The sequence below is a fragment of the Cyclopterus lumpus genome, chromosome 6, assembly GCF_009769545.1.
Source record: "Cyclopterus lumpus isolate fCycLum1 chromosome 6, fCycLum1.pri, whole genome shotgun sequence".
Lineage (NCBI taxonomy): Eukaryota > Metazoa > Chordata > Actinopteri > Perciformes > Cyclopteridae > Cyclopterus > Cyclopterus lumpus.
The window spans coordinates 20,843,215-20,860,678 of record NC_046971.1 but is presented as its reverse complement, the minus strand read 5'-3'; the positions used below and the strand labels follow the sequence as shown (position 1 = coordinate 20,860,678).

At 38.8% G+C, this 17,464-nt stretch overlaps 1 protein-coding gene across 1 annotated transcript; it reads left to right on the top strand.

The window, feature by feature from the left end:
• The first annotated feature begins 5,135 nt into the window (after nt 1-5,135).
• LOC117732636 (cytochrome P450 2F2-like) lies at nt 5,136-15,026 on the top strand. The gene is made up of 12 exons (XM_034535695.1): nt 5,136-5,458; nt 6,207-6,460; nt 7,118-7,280; nt 9,886-10,038; nt 10,281-10,441; nt 11,701-11,769; nt 11,906-12,010; nt 12,149-12,287; nt 12,801-12,886; nt 13,208-13,309; nt 13,580-13,721; nt 14,089-15,026. Exons 2-12 carry the CDS (start codon nt 6,299-6,301, stop codon nt 14,274-14,276), a joined length of 1,470 nt encoding a protein of 489 aa, XP_034391586.1. The 5' UTR covers nt 5,136-5,458; nt 6,207-6,298; the 3' UTR covers nt 14,277-15,026.
• The last annotated feature ends 2,438 nt before the right edge of the window (nt 15,027-17,464 follow it).

Sequence of the window (17,464 nt, the reverse complement as noted above, 5' to 3'; positions counted from 1 at the left end):
TAACAAGAGTAGTAGTTTTCAGCAGCTGAAGTTTTAGTAGTGGTTGTAGTAGAAGTATCAGTGGTTCCAAGAAGTAGCAGCAGTAGTATCAAAAAACTGAATCATACAGTAACAGTTGAAGATTGTGTCTACATTTAATAGTAGCCTAGAGAACCCCCTGAATGACTTTGAGAGGGTGAGACATACGCTGAAACAAACCATGTTGCTCTTCCAATGCATTAACATGTTATTGTATTGATGTAATCACTATGATTGGTACTTAAAATGTGTTCAGTGTCTGAAATGTGTTGAAATGTGTCTGGAGATGAAGTTCACTTCACCGCATTCCAGCAAATACATTTAACAGAACTAATAATCTTAACGGGCATATTAAATAAGGTTTAGGATATCTAATATGTAATCTCACAAATGGACCAAATGCATTTCCAATCTGTTGAGGTCACACAAATGGGATTTTCCAAAATAAAATAAATCTACTTTTCACAGTGGTCTAAATGTTGATATCTTTTTATTTATTTAACTGTTATTTTTGGAATTGAGGACAAAAGATTGCCCATATTGTAGTTGTTGGATGTCGTATTTATTTACACATTATTTATATAAATACATATATGTGAAGATATTTGTCATTTCTCTATACATTATTTATTTACAGATGCTAAATAAATAACCTTATACATTATTATTATTATAATTAACACCCACATCTTTGCCCACATCAAAACTTGAATTTTCAGGTTCAAATCTTTTTTTCAAACGAAGAAAACTATTGCATGGATTTAGTTCCATACACCTCGCTCTTGTGACAGTATCGTTGACCACGTGTGCATGACGTCAGAGCAAGTCGGAAGCAAGTCGGCACAAATCTAACCAGCATGCATTGCGCGCCGATCGCCGACGATTGAATCTGCGCAGAACTGACTCATCTAGAACAAGCCTATTGTCTCCCACTGCTTGTTGACAAGCTGACCAGTTTTGTACTCAAACATTTATTTTATAATTACTTTAGTACAATGTCGAGGACAATCACGACGTGACTCTATGTAGAGAAATCAGCAGATATCGATTTAATAATCGGTATCTCATATAGTCTGAGTCTTTGTTTTCTCCACTGTCTCTCTCATTGTATTTATTTATATATATTCATCTTGTAATTAATCATAAAGTGGGGAAGCATTTACATAATGTGGCTTAGCTTAATTTCTGGTCTGTGGGTTCCAATTTAAAAAAAAAATATGAAAATCAAACCGGAGTCATAAACACATTATATGTTTCACACCTGACTCGTGGTTAGATAAAAGTCTTTGTTTTCTCCACTGTCTCTCTCACCGTATTTATTTATATATATTCATCTTGCAATTAATCAGTAGCACTCACACAGTGTCATTCCTATCTTCTCAAGGTTTTTAACCGAGAGATTTTCTCACATTTATATAAATGCCTGTTTTTATAGCTGAGGCTTATCAGTTTCACAAACTGATAAGAGCCTCGGAAATATTGACATACCATTTGATGCAATTCTGTGTGGCAACATTAACTGTAAGAACCAAAACCACAATAGTGATCTATGTGTAATGTATGATAACATTGTGAATTGTCTAAATAATGTTAGTAAATCATTTTGCAAAAAAAGGGCTAAACAACATAATTTTAGACCAGGATGGAATGAATATGTATCTGAACTCCATATAGAGGCTAAAGAAGCTTTTAATAACTGGGTTTTATCAGGAAAAGCAAGGCATGGTCCAGAGTGTGAACATAAGAAACAAGCAAATGCTAAATTTAAATATGCTGTGCGCTTCATTAAAAGAAATGAACAAGCCATGAGGGCAAACTCCATGGCCAAAAAGTTTCAACAGAACAATGTCTATGAATTCTGGAGAGAAGTTAAGGTTGCCAATAACATTAAGATGCCACTGCCATCCAATATTGATGGGGCTATTGGTTCGGACAGTATTGCAGATCTGTGGAGTAAACATTATAGGGATATTTTCAACAGTGTTAAGAGTGACACATTTAATATTGGTGATGTTCCCAATGATGCTGGTGTGTGTATTAGACCTGATGAAGTGTTGTATGCCATTGAAAAGTTAGCATTGAACAAAGCATGTGGCCTTGACCAAATAACAGCAGAACAGCTGAGGCATGCTAGCAACAGAATGTCAGTGTTACTCGCTCTGTGTTTCTCTGGATTGTTAAGTACTTCCTGACTCGATGCTCACTGTTCTGTTAGTGCCAGTAATCAAAAATAAAACCGGCAAAATATCCAGCATTGAAAATTACCGACCAATTGCTCTGGCCAGTATAATTTCTAAAGTATTAGAACGAATCCTCTTAGATAGGCTTCAAGATTTCATCACCACTGATAATCAATTTGGTTTTAAAAGTAAACATAGCACAGACTTATGTATATATGCACTGAAAGAAGTTGTTAGTAAGTACAGGAGACACAACACCACAATATGTATGTGTTTCCTAGATGCATCTAAAGCTTTTGATCGAATTAATCATTCCAAATTGTTTATCAAATTGCAAGAGCGAGGGGTCCCTCCATATTTGATTAGAATTTTGCACTTTTGGTATTCACGTCAAACCATGCGAGCTAGATGGGGTAAGAGTGTATCTGCACCCTTCCTAGTGACCAATGGGGTCCGACAAGGTGGAATACTGTCACCTGCTCTTTTTAATCTATATATGGACGACCTTTCTAAAGAGTTAAAAGAGTGTAAGACAGGATGTATGGTGGGGGAAAGTCTTATTAACCATCTGATCTACGCTGACAACTTAGTGGTCCTGTCCCCTTACAGCGCTGGTTTACAACAATTGCTGTCTGCTCAAGATATGGGGTGCACTATGATATCAAGTTCAACTCTAAAAAGAGTGTTATCATGATAGCTAAAAACAAGGAGGATCAGAAGCTACATTTTCTTTCCTTTTTTTTGGGAGACCAGGAGCTAAATGTGGTGCAGAAAGTCAGATATTTGGCTCACATCATCAGGAACGACCTCAGTGATGATGACGATGTGCAGCGGCAGTGTTGCAAACTTTATGCCCAAGCCAACATGCTGGCACGTACATTTCATATGTGTACAGAAGATGTTAAAACTGCTCTCTTCAGAGCCTACTGTACTCCTCTCTATACAGCCCACCTGTGGTGCAGTTATAGTAAAGTGAAAATGAAAAAGATTCAGGTGGCATTTAATGATGCTTTCAGAATCTTGCTCAAGCTTCCCAGATGGACAAGTGCAAGTCAGATGTTTGTGACTCGTAATGTTCCCACTTTCCATGCTGTGTTGAGGAATTTTATATACAAATTTAAATGTCGATTAAATGACTCAGAACATGTAATCATAAAAGTCTTAACTGAGCCAACACAGAGTGATACAAGGTATTTTTCCCGTTTCTGGAAACATTGGAACAAGTGTTTGTATGTTTTTAAACTACAAGTGACTTTTTAACTGCAGTAATTGTACCTATGTCCCTGTATTGTATTGTATTGTATTTTATATATTGTTGTTGTATTTGTGTATTTGTGTTTATTGCTTTATGGACCCATGAGTCTGGAATAAAAGAATATGTATATATATATATATATATATATATATATATATATATATATATATATATATATATATATAGAACATTTAAGTAGGATTTCTATGTGTATACTGACAGTTAATTGTCTAAGTAAAACACTTGATACCAGCTTGTTTTACAGTTTTTCTCAATTGCTAAGACACATTTCTTGAAGCGGTCACCCGTTTTCTCAAAACTGTAAACACAAAACCTCATCTTCGAGCACTATTTACAAAACCTCTGAATCCTCTTGCAAATGAAACTTTCGCCTCAAAACAGATTTACCTGTGCTCAAAATCAAACACTGCTCTCAAATCGTAAACAAAGTGATCAAAATAATATACACTATCAAGCAATCAGTAAACAATACACCAATAAATAGAAAACACATTGTTCAAAACATATAGTTCTCAGGGAGAAGTTGATTTTTAATCTCAAAACAAATTTCATATGAACGAAAACATGTTATTTTAAAGTAGCTCAAAATTGATTAGAAATTACTACTGTGCTTTGCTCTTTGCAATTTCTTTTGTTCTTCCTCCTCCTAGTACCCCTATTGTTACAGTACTGTACCCTGCATCTCACAAACGTGTCCTTTGTCTCTGTGATACTGTAATTCTTGTTCTTTGTTGATATGAACCTGCAACCGGTCAAAATCTATTGAGCAGTCAGTACTGTTACTGTAACAAATAGAAAGCACGATGTTCAAGGCCATACAATTTATTTATTGTACATTATACAGCCTACAATGCACTGTAGGCCTACTACAGTAGTATACAATACTACAGTAAAAGGGACAAAAATCAAAGGAGTTAACATGTCATCAATGTGCTTCTTCTTGTCTTTGGGCTGGTCAGGCCAGAGCACTTATATTGGTCGTGTCACATCATTTGATACAAGTTACTAAATCAATTTTGAGTGATTGTGTTGAATCAATGACATGTTTTCTCTATTTGTATTTGACTGTTGCCACTTGTGTTTACCGGTATGGATGACATGTGCATTAGAGTGCAGAATGTGTTTAGAGTTTTGCTGAAAAGTCTAAGTGAGATTTGCAAATTGTGTTTTAACATGTGAAATAGTTTAAGGTATTGACAACAGACTGCACAATTAGCTAAATGAGTTCAGGCAACTGAGAACTTTGTTCAGCCAATGGGTTTTAGTGTTTTAGCAATGGAGAAAAACTGTATTATCGTTTCACGTAACCGTAATTCCCGCACCTTGTTGACGTCATCACAACAATACAGTTACCTGACCAGGAAGTAGTCAATATACTACAATTTGCATTCCCTAAAAACATGGCACGTTTTTTTTCTGTCTTTATGCTTGTTGACAGTGTTTTCTGATTAAAAGAGTGAGATATTAAACATTTCCTCTGTCACAAACAACCATTTTAATCATGTCAACAAAATGAAACAATAATTTGACTCTGGCTTTATCCAATGTTGAGATTTATTTTGTGGGATGTATGACATGATATTGCCTCATTTGCATGTTTAAACATACGTTTTCATCCAAGTAATCCGTTGGAAGTCTGTTAGTTACTTTATATGTTTTTATTTCCGACGCATTGAGCAACACAAGGTGTTCCCCTTTCACCTGCTCGTGATCTGAGCCGCGCGGAGTTGAAATCCCTCCACAAACACTGGCTTTGTGTTGCATTGTGTGGAAGTCCGACACCACCCGACATGCAGGCTGTGGTCCAAGTGGAGAGGCGGCCACCTCTGTACAGACAAAACGTTGTTATATAATGCATGGAAACAGTAGGAGCCTGTTGAGTAGCCTTCCCCTTTATAAGGAGTGTTTTTCGTCTATAGCCCCTTCCTTCCCCCTATAGCATTGAGTCCAGACCGCACACCAACAAGCAAGCAGCGATACTGAGGTGAGATATATGCTTTATTTTCGGGTTCACAAGACAACACTTGGGAGGGTGAAGACCAATTCATTCGTTTCGCCACTAACTTCTCCGTGAAAGAGCAGCCCGATGCGGGATGCCTCCATTTTCTGCAGGAGGCATCCGTTGTTTTTGTGGATGAGTCTGGGCATGCGCAGCTCGTAAAAGTCCTGCATTTCAAATGTGACTTGACTAATATGCTTTTGCGCACTTAATACTGTGGAACATTTACAGTATTCAAAGTAAAAGGAATCTCAATGCGGGCCAAAAAAAGACACGCTGTTGATGTCGGTCGTTAGATTGATTCTTTCTCATGCAGTCCAGATATAAAAATAATCTACCAAATAAATTCATTAAAAGAAGTTGGGAATATACAATGCATGAAACATTTATTTAAAAAAACGTATTTTATAGGCTCTTCATATGTGTTGTATGCAAAAATCGAAGTGGAGTAAAAGTATGAAGTGGCATGAAAGAAAAAGACGTCTGATTTTTAGGTATTTTAATAAATGCACTTGGTCACGTTCCACCGCTGACTGTAACTGATCAACTTTCTTCAGCTCTATTGGCAAGAAGCCACGACAATAAGTTAGCTTTGCAGCACACCATGGAACTAATTTAGCAACATAAATTGTTATATTAGTGGACAATTCATACCAAAGCCTGGCAGAACTTATGCGTCTCAAAGTGTGTGACCTGTTTCTGTTTGATGTTCCCACTCACCTTTTTCATACAGGTGAGCAAAGTACAACCAGAGGTGGCCTCACTAAGAACTGAGCTACACTCGGAGAGCAAGCCAATCAGCTCTTCTCTTCAGTCCATTCCACCATGTTTGTGTCAATCATCCTGCTGTTGATCTGCGTCGTCTTCATCATCATTCAACTCAAATCCCGGAGGCCCAAGAACTTTCCACCAGGACCCACCGTCCTGCCGATACTGGGGAACCTTTTGGAGCTGAGCCTAGAGAACCCCCTGAATGACTTTGAGAGGGTGAGACATACGCTGAAACAAACCATGTTGCTCTTCCAATGCATTAACATGTTATTGTATTGATGTAATCACTATGATTGGTACTTAAAATGTGTCCAAAATGTTTCAATACACATGTGGCAGCTCTGCTGCCTTCCCCGATAGTAATAGATGTAAAAGTAGCTGGACCACTGCACTTTGAGACTATGAATGACACCTGTCGGCTGCAAGTGTAAAATACAAACATGTGCACTAAAATCTTTGCACTGAAAGACGTGCTTCTGGGGTAACGTGTAATCGCAACAGGCGAATACGGACATATTGTCTGTGCAGAGCTGACTGCCTGTGTACTTAACTACTGGACCGTAGCCAACCAGTGGCCATTGCCCAGTGTCTAACCTCCACACAATAAAATACTCGCAAGGAGATTGTGAGATTTCTGCAGCATTAGTTTATGATGTTCTTTAGAAATTAAATTTCTTCATCTTAATCTGTTTTACTGACAGAGTCTGCTCAGGTGTGTCTATTATTTTTTTCACGCTGCTAGCCGAATTTCTAATTGGGCAAACTTGTTTTTTTGTGATTAAATTGAATTGAAGTAATATCCATCTGAAGTTAAATGAGATATATAAACAAATCTCATTTAAAACACTGACATGTTATCTGTTTCTCTCCCAGCTGAGGAAGACTTATGGAAATGTCTACAGCATATTTCTCGGTCCCAAACCAGCAGTAGTCATCAATGGGATGAAGACCATTAAGGAGGCTTTAGTGACCAAGGGCGTTGATTTTGCTGGAAGACCCCAAGACCTGCTCGTCAATGACAGCACACAGAGGAAAGGTAGGACGGACAGGATGTTAAGAAGTGAATGTATCTTCTCTTTTCTCTTTTTTTTTAAGTATACTGACATTCTGCACTTCATATGTCAGCAGTAGGTCTCTGTACATGCATATAGGGATGGGACAGTTATCAGCATGACCTTATATGGTGTTAAAATAATGCTGCAGTTAATGTTTGTATTGACATTATTATCGCAGTGAATGGAAATGTGTGGCCTCTCCACAGGCGCGTGTTGTAGCATGATTGGAAATGAGAATAGGGGAGAAGCATTTGTATGTTGACTGGCTCATAGGGGCACAGCAATTGAGCAATATAACTAGGAGTGGAACCACAAAGTGCTATAAATGCAATCAATATAACCTGAAAATCAGATCAAAATCATGCTCGTAATCGGTGAAAAAGGAGGTTAAAACGGGGCTGATATGGTCTTGCCTTCTAGATTTTGTTTAAAGCTGAGCAGCTGTGTTTTGTTTGGCAACGCCTCTTATTTCAAAAGGAGGGGAACAAACAGTATACTATTCAGTTCGCCAGAGAGAAGGAGGTAGGGCTGGAGCTTACTTATCTTCTCCCTTTATCAACTAACCAGGCAGTTAATCATCCATCAAACTTGTCTGCACTCGTCCTATCTTTTAGAAAAGCAGCACATTCACATGTTAGGCGTCTCTATAGATTATTCTTTTTGAAAAAAAACATGCTGCTCCTCTTTTCTTCTCTTAAAAGTGTGACTTCATTCAATACCTTTGGCAGGGGAAGCACTTTCCTTGCAACATTCAAAATCGGTCCAACTACCTTGATGCCACAACTTTTGCTAAGTTTCTATTGCTATTATTTATCAATAATTCCAGACAAAACATACAAACAATGTGTAGGTATCCATTTCTGACCGATTTTTAAATTGTATTTGTTGTAAGGCTAATAATGGTGAGGACGACTCGTTGTTAAAATGTAATACTTTGTGTTGACATTGAACTTTAATCTTTGGCAAATGAGTGACAAGCAAGACACTCTAGTATCGTATATATTGTGATGTCTTGAGAAGTCGGTATCGTCTTGTGAGACGTGGGCGCACAAATCAGGATGACAAGCAGTGGTTTCTAACTCAAAATTCTGTATTTAGAAAAGGATAAACTTAACTCCAGCAGAAAAGCCACTACCCAAAACAAACACGTATTCTTCAGTTTTCTTCTGGTTGATTGTCTTTAACATAACATAAAACCCTCTCGTTCATCTCCTCTGCTCCTCTCCTTTGTTCTCCCTCATATTCAATTCAATTCAATTCAATTCAGTTTATTTTGTATAGCCCAATATCACAAATTACAAATTTGCCTCAGAGGGCTTTACAATCTGTACACATACGACATCCCTGTCCCAGGACCTCACATCGGATCAGGAAAAACTCCCCAAAAATAACCTTTGACAGGGAAAAAAGGGAAGAAACCTTCAGGAGAGCAACAGAGGAGGATCCCTCTCCCCGGATGGACAGAAGCAATAGATGTCATGTGTACAGAATGAACAGCATTTACAAAGTTACATAAACACATTACATGAATATGACAATGTATGAATGGAACTCCAATCCATGAAACAGAAGGAGGTAGAGAGGAGGGGGGGCGGGGCGCATCAGCAGGGCCGACGCGGGAGGCCGGTTCACCAGGCATCAGACACCTCCAGGTCCAATGGACCCTATGAGACGTGAAGTCACAAAGAATCCGGGGAGGAAGCAGAATTAATAAGGTGCAATGGAGAGATGTAAATTCATCCATAAGGAGAGAGAGAAGAGGAGATAGGTGCTCAGTGTATCCTAAAACATCCCCCAGCAGCCTATAAGCCTATAGCAGCATATCAAGGGGCTGGACCAGGGCAAACCTGATTCAGCCCTAACTATAAGCACTATTAAACAGGAAAGTCTTAAGTCTATTCTTGAATGAGGTGACTGTGTCTGCCTCCCGGACTGAAAGTGGAAGCTGGTTCCATAAAAGAGGAGCTTGATAACTGAAGGCTCTTGCTCCCATCCTACTTTTTAGGACTCTAGGAACCACAAGTAGCCCCGCATTTAGTGAGCGCAGCTCTCTAGTGGGGCAATATGGTACTACAAGCTCCTTAAGATATGATGGTGCATCACCAATCAAGGCTTTGTATTTAATGATATCAGTCCTCCCAGGGTAATCAGCCCGCTCTCTTTCAGCTGGGCAGTTCATTACCCAGCTGTCATGATGGGTTGTAGTCTCTGCTATATATATATATATATATATATATATATATATATATATATATATATATATATATGTGTGTGTGTGTATATAATATAGTAAGTAAGAAAATACCAAAGTGGTGTTATACTTTGGAAGAACCATCCATCTGCTCAAGATTAGTTCAAAAAGTTTATAGATCATTGAAAAATTGAGACCACTGACTGTAATGAACGGTAAACATCAATGCCAATTGGAAATAAATGAAGAAGCAACATTAAAGTACTGAGGAGAGTAAATAATAAAACAAGCTGGAAAGTAGAGCTCTGAAAAAACGCTGCTAATCATAGTGGACGGGGATATCCGAGACATTTCAATTTTAACAGTTTGCTTTTGTGCCACTTCGCCTGTTATAGGAGTGATTCTGGCCGATTACGGCCCGAGTTGGAAGGAGCAACGTCGCTTTGCTCTGATGACTTTGAGGAACTTTGGTATGGGGAAAGATAGCATGGAGGAGAGGATTCATGAAGAGATCAAATACACCATGGACACGCTGGAGAAGAGCATTGGTATGTTATCTGTGGGCCCACAGTCCTCCTATGGCTGGCAGGGTTCAATCACTGACGTCTGAGCAGCACAAAATACTCCACTAATACTCTATTATTTGATAATGTTACAATGTGGATCTTGATAACAAATTTCAATTAATGTTGAACGTTGAGTTTTGCTTGTTCATTGAGAGTTTTATGCTCTTGTTTGCATTCTTGCACAATACTGTGTTGTACGTTAGTCAACATTATTTATTTTACAGGTCAATCTATAAGTCCTCGAATTATGTTTCATAATGCGGCCTCCAACATCATCTGCCAGGTTCTCTTCGGCATACGCTACGAGTATGATGATGAGGTCATCAAAGTGATTGTTCAATGCTTTACTGAGAATGCCAAGATAGCCAATGGACCATGGGCTATGGTGAGTCAAAGGCATGTTTCTGCTTTTAAACCAGACCTCAGCTAAGCCAGGCTCAGTTTTAGGGTCAGTAGTGCTCAGAGCTAACGTTAGCAGGCCGACACGCTGATAGTTAGCAGGTATATTGTTTACCACAGGCACCATCTTAGTTTAGCATGTTAGCATGCTAGCATTTGTCAATTGGCACCAATCAAAATGCTCCACCTGGGGCTAATGGGAATGTCACTAGCAGGGCTGCCAACTGTCATGCATCGACCGCGAGAGTTACCCAATTGGCACTGTTCACACGCTTTAAAGACACACGTCATTGTGGCTTTAAAGCGTGTGATGACATATGATCTAGGGTTTCTTTTAAACCGGCAACAAGCTTTATTTTCTTCCAAAAGCCGATTCATACCTCAGGAAATGACGTTGTGGCCAGATAGCAGTCCAGTGTGCCCTGCCCAGTGCGTCTGGAACATCCCAAACGCACTTTTGGCTCAGCTGTGGCGCATTTGCCTTGGTTCCGAGGTGGTATCAGGGACACATTATAATGAGCACTATCCCCGTCATGACGCTCCTCTTTGCTGTGCAGAATAAACTGTGTATAATAATTAAACAGGTGCAGGGGGAACAGATGCCTTTCAAGAGTCACCAGAGTAAAGGAGAGGCCCTCAGTATATGACTGTCATGACAGACAGAGCTTTTTTTCTGCTATAGCTGGCATTAATGCCATAAACGCTTGTAGAAAAATCTGGTTTTAAAGTTACTGTTGCTGTCGTAATTACACATTTTGCCATACAAATTTATTATTGCAATGTTAATGGTATAACAGCATGTCATGTCAGGATTTCATTTCATCAAAAAGAAATTATGGAAAAGCATCATAAATCATCAGGCAGTTAGCATTCAAACACATTTAACTGGGAAAAGGAGCTTTGCTGACTTTTCTACATTTAGCAGGATGTTACATTTTAAGGATGTTTACACAAGATTTCTTTTCAGTTAGGTGATTAATCAGCATTATTTAGGCTCCGATATCTGAAGTTTGGCAAGTATGCTGATCAACCGTATTCCTAATTTTTATATACACACCTTCAGTCTAACTTTACCAAACATACTCACCTTGCCTCAGATATTTAGGAGCTATTTATCTAGTTAAGCACAGAATGTTAGCCTATATGTAAAGTTAAAACTATTTGTTCAGAGTAATTCATGCCAGGATGCAGAATCCTGCGCGGTTGGTTTTAAATAAACTACATATACATTCTTTTTTTAAACAGCTTTATGACTCTTTTCCCATGATTCGAAGCCTGCCGCTGCCCTTCAGAAAGGCCTTTAAGAATGTTGAGGTATGTTGATATCTATCTAAGTATATACAAAATAATGGTCCTCTCACCTCACGTCAAATATGTATACAGAATCAACCAAAACATGTGCATTGTGTCAATGAAGCAAATTCTGAATGTTGACTTGAATGTTTTCCAGACTTGTCAGAAACTTGCGATTTCTTGGATGAATGAGCACAAGCAGACAAGAGTCCCTGGAGAGCCACGAGATTTTGTTGACTGTTATCTGGATCGGATGGATAAGGTGAATCCCAGAACACAGAAAAGTGAACTGAATTATAAATAAATGACATTAAATGAAAGACATTTACATTTGCATCGTAATCTTTTAACTGACTCCAGATATCTTTCTGTTCTAAAACGATCATTCTCTTCTCTTTAGGCAGGTGATGATCAGTCTTCCTTTTCAGAAGCACAGCTGACGATGTACATCCTAGATCTTCACTTTGCTGGGACTGACACTACTTCCAACACCCTGCTTACTGGTTTCCTCTACCTTATGAACTACCCACACATACAAGGTATGCACCTGATGGCTCCATAGTTCTACCGTTGTCTTGCTATCTAAGAATTGTATCTCTACATCTCTCAATGTTTCATGCAGGAATACTTTCTTTCAAAGTTTCAGGGAGCCATATCAAAACACCTTTATTTATGTTATTGGTTGTGGAAATCGACCGATAAATCATTGTTGGATCTTTAAACTGTCAAATAGGAATGTCTGTATTGTTCTGGCTAAAGCAGAGACAACTACTTTCAGTGAGCACACATTTTGTCAATTTATGAAACTAACCTTATTCAGCTTCACCTGATAAAATGAACTGAAGACTGTCATTTCCACCTGTGAAATCAACTTTTGCTGGCAAAAAATGAATGAGAGCACTGGTCTGGGACACCACACATTAGAATTAATTTACTTCCACCCTTGCATAGGTTTACCTTTCATCCACTCTCAATCATATTGTTCCTCGTGTTTGTCTTCACATTTCAATTGTATTGCAAAGTATTATTGTTATCTTTACTGTTTCTCTCAGAGCGTTGTCAGCAGGAGATAGACGAGGTGTTGGATGGGAAGGATCAGGCCAGTGCTGAGGACCGAAACAGCATGCCCTACATGCAGGTAAATCATCACTTTTTTCATAATTTCACTTTTATTTGATGTGTACACACGGGTCTGGGTAGCCCATTTATAGAGCATACACAGTTGGGGGCCATGCACAAAATTGTTCAAATTTAAACAATAAATCTGGTGAGTGAATCTGTTTTAATTGTAATCATTTCTTTTGAAAGGCCTCCATCGTAATCTTTTGTCAGTATATTGCGGGCTGGTTCCCATATTGCTGCTTTGGTTTTGTGGCTGAGCTTGTTTTGCATTGTTTTTCATGTAGGCCCCATTTAGATAAAGTATGGGAACATGATATTTCAATCTTTCTTCATCCAGGCCGTGATCCATGAAGTGCAGAGGGTAGCCAACACTGTTCCACTCAGTGTCTTCCACTGTACGACTAAAGACACAGAGCTCATGGGATATTCCATCCCCAAGGTACGACGCAACTGGCCTTACCTATACTGTCAATATTGTCAACATTCCCTGTTTTCTGCAGGGAATGTGACTTATCCGCGAATTATAATTGACATTTGATTTGACTGAGTTTGAGAAATGTAGATTACAGATTATTTAAGTATGGTACAAACATTATGGTGATGTTAGCCTCAGTATTTGACCTGGGTAGTTTAAGCAAATCTTAAGCTCCTAAAAATGTTCTCATCATTCCTCTTTGCCCGTTCCTTTATTGCTTCATTTTTTCAACAGGGTACGCTGATCATCCCTAATCTTTCCTCGGTGCTGAATGAGGAGGGACAATGGAAATTCCCAAATGAATTCAACCCTGAAAACTTCCTCAATGACCAGGGAGAGTTTGTCAAACCAGAGGCCTTCATGCCTTTCTCTGCAGGTATGTGCCAATTCTAGTCAAGTTAATTGCCTCATAAGGAACAAGAGGAGCTCAACGTAATCTAGGTAGTCCCGATGCAGTCTTGGCCTAAAGCAGCATAACTAGGTGCTGGTCGAAGGCAGACCTGAGCCAACCCTAGCTGTAAGCGTTATTAAAGAGGAAAGTCTGAAGGCTACTCTAAAATGTGGAGATAGTGTCTACTTCCTGGACTGAAACTGGAAGCTGGTTCCACCCCAGTGGAGCTTTTATTGCTGAAGTTCTATGGCTCTCATTCTACTTTTTGAGACTCTAGTAGATTCTAGTAGAAAAGAGGGTGGGTTAAATCAAACTCTTGTAGATGACTATGAGGTCTTTTCTTATGTCTTAGGTCCTCGTATGTGTCTCGGAGAGGGTCTGGCTCGTATGGAGCTCTTCCTCATCATGGTGACGCTGCTGAGGAAGTTTAAGTTCCTCTGGCCTGAGGATGCAGGAGAGCCAGACTTCACTCCAGTCTATGGGGTCACTCTGACTCCCAAACCTTATCGCATGAAACTCCAACTTCGGGAAACAAATTAATGGATGACCAACGAGCCAACAACATGTTGAGCTTCCTATCATGCAGCCTTCACTGTTAGCATTGCGGCCACTAAACTAACTATAACCTCAGTTACCTTCACTTTAGCAGTCAATAAAACGTGCACTTTTTTCAATAGCATCACCTGCTAATGCCATGAGCTTAAACAAGTTGATCAATGGAACGCATTGCCAACATTGGCACGCTGTTTTTCTGACCAGATCTAGACTGTGGGTATAAGCCTCCACTTCCACCATCTGCTCCACCTTCCACCAAGGGCACTGTCGCTGCATCCTGGGCTTAACCAAGAACACTTTAATTGGTTTAAAGAAATTGTCTCTTCTTCTGTACCAGAATGATAATGCATGGAGCTGGACCTTTCTTTAGCGCTGACACAGCACTGTGGGAATTGGTATGCTCATGCAATGACTATCATCTTGTTTTTAATAGTGATTGACACTTCAGCAGCTTTATGCTGAGATTGCTGTTTCCAGCTGTATCCCCATCCATTTGGTGGTTTATTACCTCAATGGGTAGCATGTCTAGTGGTAATTCCAACGCCCTGTCCATCCCTGGTATCTTTATCGGTATGCTTCTTAAGCCTCTAACAACTTCTTTGTCCCGTTCAAAGTGCCTTTGACAACAAACCTTTGTATGAACCTGTCCAAGCACGTCCTCTTTTCTGTCCGTTTTTCCTAACAATTATGCCAATTTTATGAGTTTAAATAAAGAATAAACTGCAATAGTAACAATTTTAGTCTTCCCAACTTGATTGTGGTCCAAACTCCATCTTGAGAGCGTTGGTTATATAGTTTTACTATGGGGCTGTTCTAATGCATTGCCTTATGTTGCACAAGTCCAATGGTACTATTAGTTTATTTTAAACCATTACACCATTACATATGTTGTAGCCAACCACAAAGTTTGGCAATATGTGCAATAGTTTTTGTCTTCTTCTTGGTGTTTTGTCTTTCTTTACAAGTCAATAGAAGAGACTACAATTATGCTGATGTAACCATAGATTATACAAAGTAAGTATGTATGGCAAAAGTGTGTTAAAAGTAGTATTTTATTCTGCCTTGTGTCTATCCACCGTTATGGTATGGACAGTTAGAATGGTTTGTCTTAGTAACACAATATATTTAGATTCCTCGGACCATTTAAATTGGGAAAAGACAAGACAACAGGTAGTTAATGGCTGCCTCAAGTGGACAGAATTGGGTAATGTGTTTAACATTCAATGTGAGTTTGAACACTAAAAACACATTCTGTACATATTTAGATGTATATAACATAAATATATTTGTTGTTACACAATAAGGTCGAGGAGAAGGCATCCATCCCTCTCTGTCTGAAGTTCAGGGCCTCAATTTGGCCTCTCAAGGGCAGTTTGTATAATGTTGCTCCACAAGCGTTAGAAAACCCTATAGTTGTTGTTTTCTGTCTGCGATTCTTTTATGGTAATTTTGTTATTTTGGTTCTTTTTGTGGGTTTGTCTTTTTGTAGTTGTTTTGTTTGTCTTCATGGTCGTTTTGTTTCTTTCTGTAGTCGTGTCTCAAAAGCTGCACAGAACTAGAGAGTTCTCTTCAGGTTTAACATTAAAGAAATCCATATGTTTTGCCATATACAATTTGAAATGTGAAAAAAGATCTACTGAAGCAGATTAAGAGAGAGACCATGCACGCTTGCCGTGGAGTTGTTATAGAGGTTCTATTTGTATAGTATATTTACCTGAAATGCTTTAGCTTGAGAGTGGGGGTTTCTTTTCTAACAGTATCTTCAGTTTAATCACATCTTGTAGTACTGAGAATTAAGGCACGACCAGTGAGGAATATTTGGCACTAATGTTTGAATTGCTTTTTCTGCTGCATCAGTGATGACTGTGATTTGACTCTTATCTCTTGGTTGGTTGCAGTTTTTAGGTTAAATCAGTGCATTTAACACTGCAGGCCACGTGACTGTGCAAAGGTTGTTTGCATTTGTAAAGCAAACAAAGTTGCAGAGAAGGAATAAAAAGGAGTGTGCAACTGATCGGGATGACTACTTCACCATGTTGGCATCCGCGGTTCTACTCTTGGCAGCTGTTTTGCTCTTCCAGCTCCTCTTTCCAACCCAAAGGCCCAACAATTTCCCACCAGGCCCTCGACCAATCCCCATCTTTGGAAATGTGCTGCAGCTCAATCTGGAGAGCCCTATCGCAGATCTGGAGAAGGTAAAGTTACATCATTACCAAGAGAACATACGTGCTTACTATATGTATGTACTGAATACATCTCCTGATGGATTATGAAAGATTTCATAACCTTAATGGATAACATTCCATGTCTAGCATCTTTATTTTTGCATTGTCTGAATGAATAGTTGTTTAAAATAATGCATCATTGCCCTGCAATGCATGGATCTCAACCATCACCTTGTACCTTTTTTATTGTTATATAGTTCAGTCATTTAGCAAACCAACCAATTTATCATCATATTAGGTATTTTCACAAGACATTTTGACTCATCAGAGAAAAATAATCAAAGTAATGATGGCTGAATTCCATTTAGCTGCTTTGATTTCAGGTTGCTGGTATCCTGCCGGGCTATTGAACAAAGGCTTGGACACAGGATACATCCCAAGTCTCTTATTTTATATTTCTCGCTTGCACCGGAAGTTGTTCTGGTCCACTCTTGAAGTCTGTCTCAAAGCCCTCAGTTCTGCTCTGAGGAGCGAGGATCCCGAGTTTGACATTTTATTGGTTTTATTTTTTCCTATTCAATACAACGTGAATGTAAATTGTAGTACTGAACAGCAAAACAACCACGAACAACATGTTAGTCAGGAAGAAACACTTTTTACATCATTTATCGTCCTTATGTGAGGCTTGGGTCGGGTTCGATGTGAGTCACATCATTTAAATTTTCCCCTAAACATTTACAATAATGCATGATTCTAATGTTCAAAAGACACCATAACCATATTCTGGATTTTAACATAGTGATTTTTAAATTGATTAAAATGAATAAATACAGACACAAAAATTAATAAATGATATAAACTCATTCTGCCAAATGTGATGTGTTTCATTTCTGGTCACTAGACTCTCCATCTGTGTTTATATTTATATTGTCATACTCTTCACTATATATTGTATCTGTCTTTTGTTGCTGTGCTTTTTCAGACTGTGGAAATGTGAGTCGGACACCA